The 12,990-nt window shown below is 41.3% G+C and overlaps 1 protein-coding gene across 4 annotated transcripts in view; it reads left to right on the top strand.

Annotated features, from left to right (window-relative positions):
* Nucleotides 1-12,990, top strand: part of UTRN (utrophin) — a 391,603-nt gene that overhangs the window by 320,178 nt on the left and 58,435 nt on the right. For all 4 annotated transcript variants that reach the window (XM_052784810.1, XM_052784809.1, XM_052784811.1 and 1 more), the window contains 3 exons: nucleotides 3,061-3,122; nucleotides 4,745-4,819; nucleotides 11,965-12,166. In XM_052784810.1, coding sequence (XP_052640770.1) covers nucleotides 3,061-3,122; nucleotides 4,745-4,819; nucleotides 11,965-12,166 — 339 coding nt within the window. The remainder of the gene's footprint in view (nucleotides 1-3,060; nucleotides 3,123-4,744; nucleotides 4,820-11,964; nucleotides 12,167-12,990) is intronic.

The raw sequence follows: 12,990 nt of genomic DNA, 5'->3' as shown, positions 1-12,990 counted from the left end.
TCATGGGTCGAGATAAGGACAGGGAGAGATCACTCGCCAATTACTGTCACAGGCAAAACAGACTCAACTTGGGGAAAATTAACTCAATTTATTGCCAATCAACCAGAGTAGGGTAATAAGAAATAAACCCAAATCTCAAAACACCTTCCCTCCACCCCTCCCTTCTTCCCGGGCACAGCTTCACTCCCGGATTCTCTACCTACCCCCTCCAGCAGTGCAGGGGGACAGGGAATGGGGTTTACGGTCAGTTCATCACACCTTGTCTCTGCTGCTTCATCCTCTTCAGGGCAGGACTCATCACACTCTTCCCCTGCTCCAGCGTGGGGTTCCTCCCACGGGAGACAGTCCTCCACAAACTTCTCCAACGTGGGTCTTTCCCACGGGCTGCAGTTCTTCACGAACTGCTCCAGCATGGGTCCCTTCCACGCTGTGCAGTCCTTCAGGAGCACACTGCTCCAGCGTGGGTCCCCCACAGGGTCACCAGTCCTGCCAGAAAACCTGCTCCAGCCTGGGCTCCTCTCTCCACAGATCCGCAGGTCCTGCCAGGAGCCTGCTCCAGCGTGGGCTTCCCACAGGGTCACAGCCTCCTTCGGGCACCCACCTGCTCCGGCATGGGGTCCTCCACGGGCTGCAGGTGGGCATCTGCTCCATCGTGGACCTCCCTGGGCTGCAGGGGGACAGCCTGCCTCACCATGGTCTTTCCCCACAGGCTGCAGGGGAATCTCTGCTCCGGCTCCTGGAGCACCTCCTCCCCCTCCTTCTGCACTGACCTGGGGGTCTGCAGGGTTGTTCCTCTCACATCTCACTCTTCTCTCTGGCTGCAGTTTCTGTGCCTGCTGCAACTTTTTTTCCCTTCTTCCTGAGTATTGGCTCTGTCAGACATGGGGGAAGCTTCTAGCAGCTTCTCACAGAGCCACCCCTGTAACCCGCCCGCTACCAAAACCTTGCCACACAAACACAATACACCTTAAAACAAGCTTTATTAAACTGATCAAATACTGGATCCATTTCTGTGGGCAGCTGCAATGGGTTTTGTTGACAGAAATCAATGCTAAATGGTCAACATGACGATGATGGCATCCTGCTTAACATAATAGTGCAGGTATTTGGCAGCTTCAGGACTAGTTTTGAGCTTATTAAATAAGTTGGTCAGTATGAACCATTATATTATATTTTCTGTTCCTATTTACTGAAGCTGTGTATGTTCTTTTTCTTTCTAATATACTGTATGTTTTTTATACCAGCATTTTTGAGAATGCTGGACAGTCAGTTGCCTTTACCTTGGCACAGCACCAAACCCAGATACATCCTTTTTTGTTGTTTTCTGCTTCATGATGATTTATTGGTGTGCCCCTTCCAGGGAAATAATTGTCAAGCTACTTGTTTTTGAAATGACTTTTCTGGACAAGGATAAATGTAGTGCTGTTTTAAAAGTGTCTTTCTAGAAACTGCAAAAACATTGATTTAGATACTGGTATGTCTTAGCTTTGGACTTCAGCTTATCAGAGCCTTGACCACCTCGTTCGGAATTTGAAAGGTGAATGCAATTCATGTGATTTTATTATCAAACTGAAACCAAATGAAATACATATTTTGTCTATGAACTTCCATGAAAAACACCTCACAAAGTTGTGATGGTGCCAGATATACGAATGAGACCCATGGTAGGGAGTTAAGCCTAATGTCAGGGAGAAGCTGACTGTGGAGACCTAGACCAGACTCAAAACTGGAAAGGTCACGCTGGTATATGGAATATAAAGTGGGGATCATATCCCCTGTGCAGAGACCCAATGCGTGCACTTTCCACTAATGTATCTCAAAGGGTAATGTAAAGAAGGGCCCTCAGCACTTTGTTTGGAGCCTGCCTCCCCTTTGTGGTGCCTGTCCTGTCTTTGCAGCTCTTTGGAGCAGGGACCTTCTATCCTATTTTTTTGTACCACCTAGCATAAAAGGGTTCATTCTTGGTAGGTTTCTCAATTAAAAAAAAATAAAAATCAGTGATGATAAATTATTGTGCACCCACTGAGGTACAGACATTTGTATACACATACCAACTGAAAATACAGTCCATTACATTTAATGGCAAAGTGCCATTTCAAGTCATTATTTACAACCAAGTATACCTGTATGTGTGTGGGGGGGGAAATGTGTGCACATTCACAATTTTTAAATAGAAACAAAGGTGAAGTAAGTGGTATTCTTTGCTCATTGCTGTTAGATTTGCTAACCTAGCATCATTTCATTTTCATTATTAAGTTTTAAAGGGAATGCTATGATCTTTTTAACACAACTTCTCTAATTAATTTTCTTTACAAATCTAATTAAAATGTAAATACTTTGTGAGGCAAGAATGTGCAATTATTCCAGCCATTAATGTTGATAAATATAAGTAAGGTGTGGCTTGTAGAAGGGAATTGGAGATTTCAGTAGACCTGACATAATACACGATTTGACCCCTATGGCAGCATACTTGAAACCTCGGTGAATTGAAGCAGCAGAGCTAAACGGTGGGTTATGCGATGCTGCCTACTGAATCTCTGTTCCGTGAGCACTAGTGTAGAACACACCCCCTAAATGAAGATACCAGTTGATGGGGTGTGTGAACAGTGATCAGGCTTTCCATTAAATGTGTTACAGGTAAAGCTTAAAATCATTGTATGTGTTCTGATACATGTGTTCAGATATGCAATGAAGTTTGAAATAAAACCTCAGTGCTTTTTATTTTTAAAATACCTTTACAAATATTTTTATTGTGCTACAGCAGCTGGAAATTTTGCATTTTTTCCTTATTAGCGTGCCTCTTGGCTGCAGGATCAGAGTTCAACTGATACAGTCACACTTAGAATCAAAAGTAAATATTGTTAAATATGGGTGGGCTATTGCCTGTCTAACTTTGTGATTAAAAAAATCAAGGAGCTGAGTGGTATAGATCATGTATTTTAAAGAGTTGAGGGATTGCTTGCCACTTAAACACAGAAAATCAGAGTATCTTTGGGTTTTTGTTCTTTGGAAGTGTGTATGTGTGTTGCCTGAAACTTTGATTACCTCATTCCTTTGTAGTCATGAGACACAGACAACCTGTTGGGATCATCCTAAAATGACTGATCTCTTCCAGTCCTTAGGTGAGTGTGTTTCTTAAAATAAACCATTACGTGATGTTCATTCCATGAATAAAAGCTGCATTTGTATGCTGACCACGTCCAAGTTGCCATAAACTGTAACACAGCATTTCCCACTTTGCGATGAGACATACTTTGCACGAAACCTACTGCCTTGATCATGCCATGTGTATTGCCTTTCAGTAATATTAATTCTGAACAGTATGCTCTGACTCTATGCTTTAATGCAGTATCTTGTTTATTTCTTTTAAATCCATGAGGGATTGTCCAATGATGCAGGCTGCCTGTGTGTTTAAAGCAGGATGCCGGTCTGCAGGGAACATAAACAGTTTGTCATAAATTGGAGCGGCTACTCTGTCAGTAAAGGCTAGACCATATCATGGTACTACTAGTTCAACGTGCCCTGCTAACATCTACATTTACTGTGAAATCTCCCTTTCTAAGGAGCTGTCGTGGTTTAACCGCAGTCAGCAACTTAGCACTATGCAGCCACTCACTCCCTCCCCCCCCCCCCCCCCCCCCAGTGGGATGGGGGAGAAAATCAGGAAAAGAAGTAAAACTTGTGGGTTGAGATAAGAACGGTTTAATAGAACAGAAAAGAAGAAACTAATAATGATAACACTAATAAAACGACAATAGTAATAATAAAAGGATTGGAATATACAAGTGATGCCTGAAATGATTCTATGATTCTATGATTCTATGCACAATGCAATTGCTCACCACCTGCCGATCGACGCCCAGTTAGTCCATGAGCAGCGATCCCCTGCCCCCACTCCTCCCAGTTTATACACTAGATGGGACATCACATGGTATGGAATACCCTGTTGGCCAGTTGGGTCAGCTGCCCTGGCTGTGTCCCCTCCCAACTTGTGCCCCTCCAGCCTTCTTGCTGCCTGCGCATGAGAAGCTGAAAAATCCTTGACTTTAGTCTAAACACTACTTAGCAACAACTGAAAGCATCAGTGTTATCAACATTCTTCTCATACCTAGCTCAAAACCACAGCACTGTACCAGCTACTAGGAAGACAATTAACTCTATCCCAGCTGAAACCAGGACAGGAGCAAAAGGGTAAAATAGTGTTAAGTGAGGAAAAATGCTACTATACCCATCAGTTTCTAAAACAGAGCTTATGGCTATCTGACTCCCTTTCATAGCACTGTTCACAAAGTCATGGCATAGAAATTACAGCTTAATAAGCCATTTTTTCTCGTTACTGTGACCTTTGCTACCCTCTGTTTCCTGTATGTTGTCTGATGGAGTTGTAAATTATTTGAGAAACATACTGTATTTGAGCACTTGTCTGGAAACTACTTAACGCTGCATAACATATATGTAAAACTTTATTATATGTATATGTATTGTATGTGCCAAGATAGCGTCAGGATTTCTGGTGTGCCAATCTTTGAAGGCCCTGGACTGCCAGTGTCAGAGGCTTTCCCTGCACGTGGATTGGACTGAGGTCCCAGCTTTTCAGTTTGATTTATTTGTTCTGATATATCCTATTATTTCATTGTAGAGAAGAGAAGGGATATCAGGCTTCCAAAATGTGAAAATTTATATGTAAAGGAAACTTATGGACTCTGTTTTCAGGGCTGCTCATATTTCTGTTTTGCTGTTTCAGCTGACTTGAACAATGTACGCTTCTCTGCCTACCGTACAGCCATCAAAATCCGAAGACTGCAGAAAACACTATGCTGTGAGTTTGGCCTTTGAGACAAATTGTTTCTCTACAGTACTTGGGGACGGGAGGGCCAGCTTAAGTCTAACAACATTAATGTTTAGCAAGGGACCAGGTACGTCCTTGACAGATTGTCAACCAACAAAATGGCAGGAAGAATTGCCAACAGTAGGTGTCATTATTGCAAATAAATAAAATCAATTAATGAGAAAAGGTGTGTAGCAGGTAAGTTGAAATGGTATGCCCACTAAGAATACTTTGAGAAGTGATAGGAAAATAAATATTGGACTTCTTGACTATTGCATACTGTTCCTGATACAAGCTGATACAAACCAGTGTGAAATGATGCGAGCTAAAATCCTGATTTTTGACATAAACACAGGTATTTTATTATATTTTGGAGAGTTCTGTTCCATTTTTTGAAAGTGTTTCCTGCTGCTAGATATAACTTCAAAAATATTCCTCCCTCACAGAGAGAATATCTTGCTGTGTGAATTCCAGTTACAGAGGAGTTCAGACCACTCAAAGTGTGAGGGCAAAGGATACAGATCTGTATAGTTGATTATAGGTAGTTGGTATTGCTGTACATTTTAATCACAAGAAGCTATTAAGACAAAACAAACTACTATTATTAGCAATAATAGTATGTGTTTATATACTGGGGATGTGGCGAAAGGTTTTAAATTTAGATAGGAAATAACAATGCATTTAGTATGCCCATTGGATATTCTGCCCAGACCTGTGTTGGCATTTGTCCCTATTCTTAAGCAATCTAATAATTCAGCCACAGTTCACTCTGCAGAGCACATAAATTTCATCAGCAGGAAAGGGTAGGTGTCTACGGAGTAGGCTCAGCTGTCTAAACTACTTCATTTCCAAGGTTCATGTTTGTATCTCCAATTTTCTGTTCTATATTTGCTAGGTATTTAAAAAAGCAGTTCATGATATATCACAATTATGGTTTAATTCAGCAGCAATGACTACCATGTTCAAAGTTTAGCAGCCTCAGAAGTGATGTATCAGGAGGTCTTGTCCTGGCCTCCGGACTTGGGACTTCTCCGAGTCACACAGCAAGTACCACACTGGGGTTCTAGGCTGTTGCCTGAGTCTCCCGTGCAAAGCAGACTCGGAGTACTCTTTGGAGTCATTCTGCCACTGGTATTTCTGCATTGTCCTTGAGAATCAGGATGAGAAAAAGAGAGGTGGTACTTTCTTGGGGGAGCTGAGCTAGCTTGTAACTGCTCAATGTTTATTTTAGAGAAATGGGATTGAACTAACAGTGTGACATAATACAGAAATAGTTTATATTATAGAGGGAGGCAAGACATGAAGACGAGGAAGATAACTGAAAGGGCAAAAAGCTTAAAAGGAATTGAGATTTTGTGCGAAGGCAGAGAAGAGAGGGGGTGTTGAAGAAAACTAGCTGAAATGTAGAACTGGGGAGATTAATGTGTACAAAAAGAAAGGAGTGCAAAAAGTTCTGTTGTAGAGATGATAAGAATATGAATTTTAAAGATTATTAGGACTATGAATAGAAAAGAAAGCACATAAAAACCCCACATCTACCTGAAAGAAAATAGGGTGAAGTAGGAAAAAAAATGGAAACTGGACAATTTTGGAAGGAGATGTGGGTTGTGAATGAGTGTGAAGGTCACAGATTTTAGACCTTTCAAAAGGTCTTGGCAACAGCTGGTATAAAAATGTTGTACAACATTACCAAATTTTCTTGTTTAAATACTGGAGGCCTTGCTGTGGAAGGACTTTTCAGCCCTGAAGGGTGTACAATACTGCAGTCTGAGTAGGAACACAAGACGGGCAAGGCCAGATGCAAGCAAGGAAGGAGTTGCACAGAGGGGTCCCTTCCCACCCTCCAGGTCGTTAGTTTTCCTTCCAGCCTAGATGACAGCAGTCTGATCTTAGCAGTAGCTTCTTGGCTGGACTTCAGATATGCACTATATCAAATGAAGCTGTGCCTGAGATGGTAGCTAGCTACTCCAGAAAGCTAGAGTGCATCTATGCAATAGCACAGGCTCTTGAGAATACCTCTCGCCACTTCTTCATATGCTGTGCTGACTTCTCACAGAACTTCAAATCAAGTTCGAGAGCTTTGGTTCAAGGTCTTATATTTTGGAAAAAACAGAACCTGTCCTTTGAAAGATTGTCTGGTGGTATTGAAAGAAAAACTGTATTTTTTTGGCATAGCCTAGAGCTGCTCTGTGCAAGAGATATGGTCCCACCCAAGGCTATAGTTTCATCTCCCAGCAAGACTAAAGAGCATTATAAGCTTTCTGCTTACCAGTGCGCAGGGTATAAAGTATGCACCAACATGTACCTAAAAACCAAAAGCAAAGCAAGAAACCAGAAAGCAAAGTAAAATTCTCATTGTGCGTGCTGCTCCCGAGGGAAGAGTGAAAAAACAGACTGCACATTATGGATGCTAATCATGCTACCTATTTCTGACAGGCATACAGATTGTCTAGCGACCCGTATAGAACGAACTTCACTTTCGTTACTTCTAATAAGCTTTGAGGAGGAACATACTTCCTGCTCTTGCTTTTACTGCAAAATATATCAGTTTCTGTAATAACTGCAATGGTTAGCTCTCCTCATTCACAGATTTCAAAAGTGCCCTCCTATCAAAGTGAATATTGGCTCTGGTTTGAGGGGAGGGAGGTGGAAGGACAAAGGGAAGTAGTAAGAAGTAAAGAGAATATTCCAGTTTGCAAGAGCCAGGAGTAAAACTGTCATCTCTACAGACCCAATCTGCCTTGTTATTTGTGAAGCTGTTTGCTTGCTCCATCTCTCTGCCTCATGGGAGGAGACAACAGCCAAAAAAATCTTTATTACACACACATATTTGAGCAAGGATCAGTGTGATTTGTGAGAACACAACATTGTGGGTTTTTTAAGAAAGACATTGCAGATTATCCACAAAGCTAAATAATAGGAGAATTTTCTGTCTCTGAACAGGAGCTCATTATGATCTGGCACAATATTAAGACCACCTTCAAAAATACAATCAGTGTTGTTCCTTTTGTCATTGTTTGATTAGCTGATTATTTCTTGCCAGGGAACAGGTCAAATTCCTTTTGACCATGATGATTCTTGGCCTGATTCTGTCCCATGAATGGCTTCCGAGATAGCCAAAGCACAGCATGTGCTAGCACCTCCCCTCTGAGGAAGGGGAGAGTGGTTAAACCCTGTCTAGAATTCTTTTCTTGACTTCTGTTTGTTGGTGGTTTTGTTTTAAGGTAGGGAAAGAATCATCTTCTGTGCCCCTGCCATTTATTCTCTGGTCTGAGTTAACGTTAGTCTTCTGTTGTATTTCCTGTAATTTTAACTGTGGATAGTTTTTAAAGGTGTTTGGATGCAGAATGCTTCAGAAGGGCTTATGTGCTAAGGCAAAGAAAATGTCAAAACAAATCACTAGAAAATGAGGTCATTGTAAACTGTAAAATGTGACATATTGCTGTCACAGACGCAGTGTTTGTATAACTGCAAAGGCCTTTTTGGTGAGAACTCCAAGGGCACAGCTGGAGCAGGATGCACAGTCCCGCTTGCACCTGATCGATTTTGACTTTGCCGTGAGGACTGGTAACACACTATTAGTGCTATACAAGCAGGTTCAGGAGAATGTAATTTGAGAACTGTACTTTGGAAAACTTTGCTGATGCCAAATCTCTCTTCTGAGTCTTTGGTCTCGATAAGTGTCAAAAAAACAGTTATTCCCTCCCACTCCCACCACCCTCCTTTAGAAGTGGGAAAGTAGAGTCATGTTTCATCTTGTTCTGTTTTTTGGAAGGTAGATTCCTGCAGAGACTAACGAGTGTGTATGTACCTACATGTATTTATTTTGCAGGAGGCTGAGAAGGGTTGCAGGTTGGAAAGAAATTCTTGGCTTCTCTGTCTGAGATTGTGTGGGGCTGATGTGCTGAGAGCACTTTCCCACTGTAGCAGAGGAAGAATGGGGCCAGAGGGAGTATTCTGTGTTGCAGTTGTACTGGGCAGCTATGCAGCACCAGGCCCTGACTACAATATTTTATTCTTGTGCAGCATATTTTAGCTCATTTTCAAGAAATTATATTGCCCCAGATACTGAAGGGTAGTACTGGAAGGGAAAAGGGGAACAAAACCACCATATATATTCAGAAGTCTGTCACTAAGCTCCTCTAGGTGATTTAAAATTTAAGAATGCTAATAGGAATATCAACTGCACGAGGCTAAGTAGTGAACATTAAGGCACATTGGACTAAAAGCAACAGCTGTGTAGACTTCCCTCAGCCATGCAGTCTTTTGCAGGAACTGCTATCATTCACAGGGTCTTTCTAATACAAAAGCTCCATAGCAATGCCTGCCTATTTTCTGTGGGGTTACAGCAGCCTCAAATTTGCCATTAGCAGCTGCATGTCATTACTTGCTCCTGAGTCAGTCACTCACATCTGCTTGAACCGTGCTGAATGACGTGGTTTCTGTTTATAGTTCTCCTTTGGGAAAGTCTCCTCGCTGCAGAAAGGAAAGAAATTACCCTTGTGTCCATTTGTTGGTTAACAGCAGGATTAGTTGTTCATCACATTTGGGCAGATGCAGAATGGTACTGCAAAAATGCCCTAAAAGCTGTGTACAGTAGGCTTCATGCCAGCAATGGCATGCAAGTCTCGGGTTAGCTTTTCCCCATCTGCATAAACACGGTTTATTTTAAAACTTTCAGAAATGGAAATGTAATGAGAAAATAATCCCTCTTTACATCAGCCCAATCCAGGGGCGCTACTAGTTGGGTAGACCTTAGCATGACAGGATAACTGCCTGTACCCAAAGTTCATTCAGCCAGGTGAGTGCTGAAGTAAGCAGGGATGGAAGTGATTTCCTCTGGTTATTCTCCATGAATGGTGTCATCCAAAAGTGTAAGTTTTGCTTAATTTGCATTAGTACAGCAGCAGAGTTTCCTTTTAGTATGAAAATACTGGAAGTACCTTTCCCAATTCTCTCTAGAATCCTTTGGCAGAAATGTGAATGTGAGTTCTTAATGCCAGAAGATCAAGACATGAAGCTGGCAGGCTTACTCCAGTGTCTGTTGAATCGCTGTTTTCAGTGCAAGGGGTGGTTGTGTTAAGCCAATTCCAAAGGCTACAACTTTCTGGCATTCCGAAGTATTCCAAGTTTTCACTGGCTTTGAAAAGGGCAGGTTTTGGGTGCTGTCAGTCAGTTTTAGGAAGCTGCTTACCTGCTTTTAGCCAACCATTAAGTACCTTACAACAACAGTTGGGGGGGGGGGGGGAACCAACCAACCAACAACAAAAAACTAAACCAACAAATTGGTTGGAATCATTTGGAGGGGGTTTTTTTCCCCTTGTAGGTCCTGAAAGAAAGGCATGAAAAGTGGCCATCTCTCCTGAGTGCAATGCTTATGTGACTGGATAGCATGTTATAGTTTTGCATCTGTCTTCACCCCCTCCCTCCACCCCTCAAAAAAATATTATATGTTGCATTGTGATGTTGGGGGTTTTTGGTTTTGTTTTGTTTTTATATATGCCCGTGTGAGCCTTTTCCATTGTATTACATATTTTCCAGGTACTGTAGAAGATTATGCTGCCATGTACTGCCAAATACTTTAGCTACCTCAGGTCAAACTAGCGGCAAGGTGTTTTGCTGCAATTAGGAGTCTGCCTGTTTGGTAAACACATGGCTGGCATTTGTTTGCAAGCCCAAGAGATGGGCTTTAAAAAAAAACAAACAAAAAAAGAAAATAAAAAGCAAACAAACGTAAACCCTCTGCAAGTCTGATGCTGTAAAGTTAGAATAGAATGTACAAATGTCAGTGAAGGAGAGGTAGAGCAAGGGCTGTGAGGTACTGTTTCTCATTTTACAGTGATGGGTAAATCACTGTAATTGGGGTAGACTGGGGAAAAGGGATTGGGAATGTAACCTTCTTTTGTCCCATAACCTTTTCTTTTGGTAGTTGGTCATTGAGTTCTTGACAGAATTGCTCATAGTGGTTAGTGTTGTCTTGCTCTTGCTTTTTTCTGTTGTACTTATTTTCCAGCCCAAGCTAGACTTACCTAATTTGCACAGTCGGCCCTTCTGGGGTCCTTATTTAACATTATCGGTGCAGAGCAATTTACAACACATCTGAGATTGTCATGTTTCATTTCCTTTGAGAGATGACATTTATAGTGTAAATGTGTTACTGGCTCTCCAGAAACAGGTCTGTATGAGCTTGGAATATACTTCAACTTCATGTTGTACACACTGTAGCAAGCATACTAATATATTGCAACTATTTTTTTTGCTAAAGTCCTTCCTTCTGTAAAAAAACCATTACTGAGGTTTATACCACCCTTTGACTTACATTATTCTTCCTTCTTTTAGACCAAAGTAAGTTTCCTCTTTTCCACTTTGTTTTGCAAAAGGAATTAGAAGAGCTCATTGACAGCTTTTTATTTTCACCATGCAAAACACAGATTTTCACAATCATATTTGTGTGGTTTTGGGAGCAAAACCCTTTTCACCTGTAGCATATCCATAGCATCACCAACTGCTTATAGAAAGAATCCTGTAATAAAGGAGATAACAATGTTTTTCATGAAAGTATAGCACTTAGTGTTCTGGAAAACTACAATAAATAATTTCCCTGTGTCCCTCTCCCTGCTTTCTTCTAAGCCCTAATTTAGCAACTGGTGTTCAGTTAATCAGGCCTCAGTACATTGCTACTGCATTTAAGAGAACATTGTTACCTAAGAATTTGCTTTGCTTTACATTTAATCAAAAGTGATAGCAATTTAATGGGATTGTGCTTTATAGTAAACGTGAAGAATCCTCTAAGCCTAGTGGACTCCCAGTGTGTGTACATCTGAAGTTAGGATCCTCTAATTACACAGACTACTTCAACGGCTTTTTCAATGTTCTTCTGAGCTGTGCAGTGTCCTTATGGTGTTCTTGTTGATTTTGGTTTTTTAAATATATAGTACCAAAATGCTGTCGACTTCTCACAGAGAACAGTTTTTCACTGTAATGTTACTAAATGAAAACTGCTTCTTGGCTAATTGTCTGCAGTGTTTGCTACAATATGCACATGAACAAGTGTTGTGAATGCTATGCTTGGGCATCTGTATTCACACCTTTTTTCTTTTTCTTTTTTTTTTTTTTTTTAAATCACCTATTGTTAGTGGACCTATTGGACCTGAACACAACAAGTGAAGTTTTCAAACAGCACAAGTTGAGTCAAAATGACCAGCTGGTCGGTGTCCAGGATGTGATCAGCTGTCTCACTACCATCTACAGTGGACTTGAAGAGAAACACAAAGATATGGTGAATGTTCCTCTCTGTGTAGACATGTGTCTTAACTGGCTTCTCAATGTATATGATAGGTAAGTAACAGGTCTTTATTCACAGTGTGTACTCCAGGAATTTAAGGTGGTATTAACAAAGTATAAACCATGGAGACAGAATTGGTAATTTTTGCACATGACTCCTCAAAAACGCTAGACTTATAGGACTGTTGTATATATTTTCTGAGTTACTTTCTTGAGGAAGTGTCCATGGTAATAGAAAAATGATAAAGCCTTACAAAGTTAAGAAGTTCTTTAATAAAAAGTTATATCTTTTGATATTTTTGACTTAGTAATGAAAGTGCAGTTGCTTGCAATGAGATGTTTCTTATGCTGTCCTGCTCAGATACACTGAACTAATGTTAGACTGCTTTTATACTACTACCAAAAAAACACTGAAAGGATTTCAAGGAATGTGTGTGTGAGTAGAGAACTGGATAATGCTGCTTTAGCTGTGTTCCTACTGTAAATGTTCCAGATTGCCCAGATTGTTTGCCATTCATATCAGATCCAATTTCTGCCACAGGTGGGGACAGTTTTGTTATTTATTTCACACTTAGTTACTTGCATGCCATAATCCTGGCTGAGCTCCCTGTCCTGAATTCTCTGTCAAGTGGTGGTTGTTCTGATCTCGGTGCTGAAGCCTGTCTGATTCTGGAGGGTCAGCAGTGTCCTGGTCCCAGCTCACTTCCAGCCAGTGCAGCTCCCGCCTTGTATCAGTTCTGTGTGCTGGTGCTATGTGATCCACCTGCCCTGGTCTTGGCAGCAAAGCTGTATTTCCCCAGTGGATTGTGAGTTTGCCTCAAGAATGTCTCAGGATGCTTACAGTAGGAATTTGTGGGTTTATTTAAATGCACATCCGC

This window comes from Harpia harpyja, chromosome 4 (assembly GCF_026419915.1).
Source record: "Harpia harpyja isolate bHarHar1 chromosome 4, bHarHar1 primary haplotype, whole genome shotgun sequence".
Classification (NCBI taxonomy): Eukaryota; Metazoa; Chordata; class Aves; order Accipitriformes; family Accipitridae; genus Harpia; species Harpia harpyja.
The sequence above is the reverse complement of the archived record's forward strand: the minus strand, read 5'-3'. Positions and strand labels throughout refer to the sequence as shown.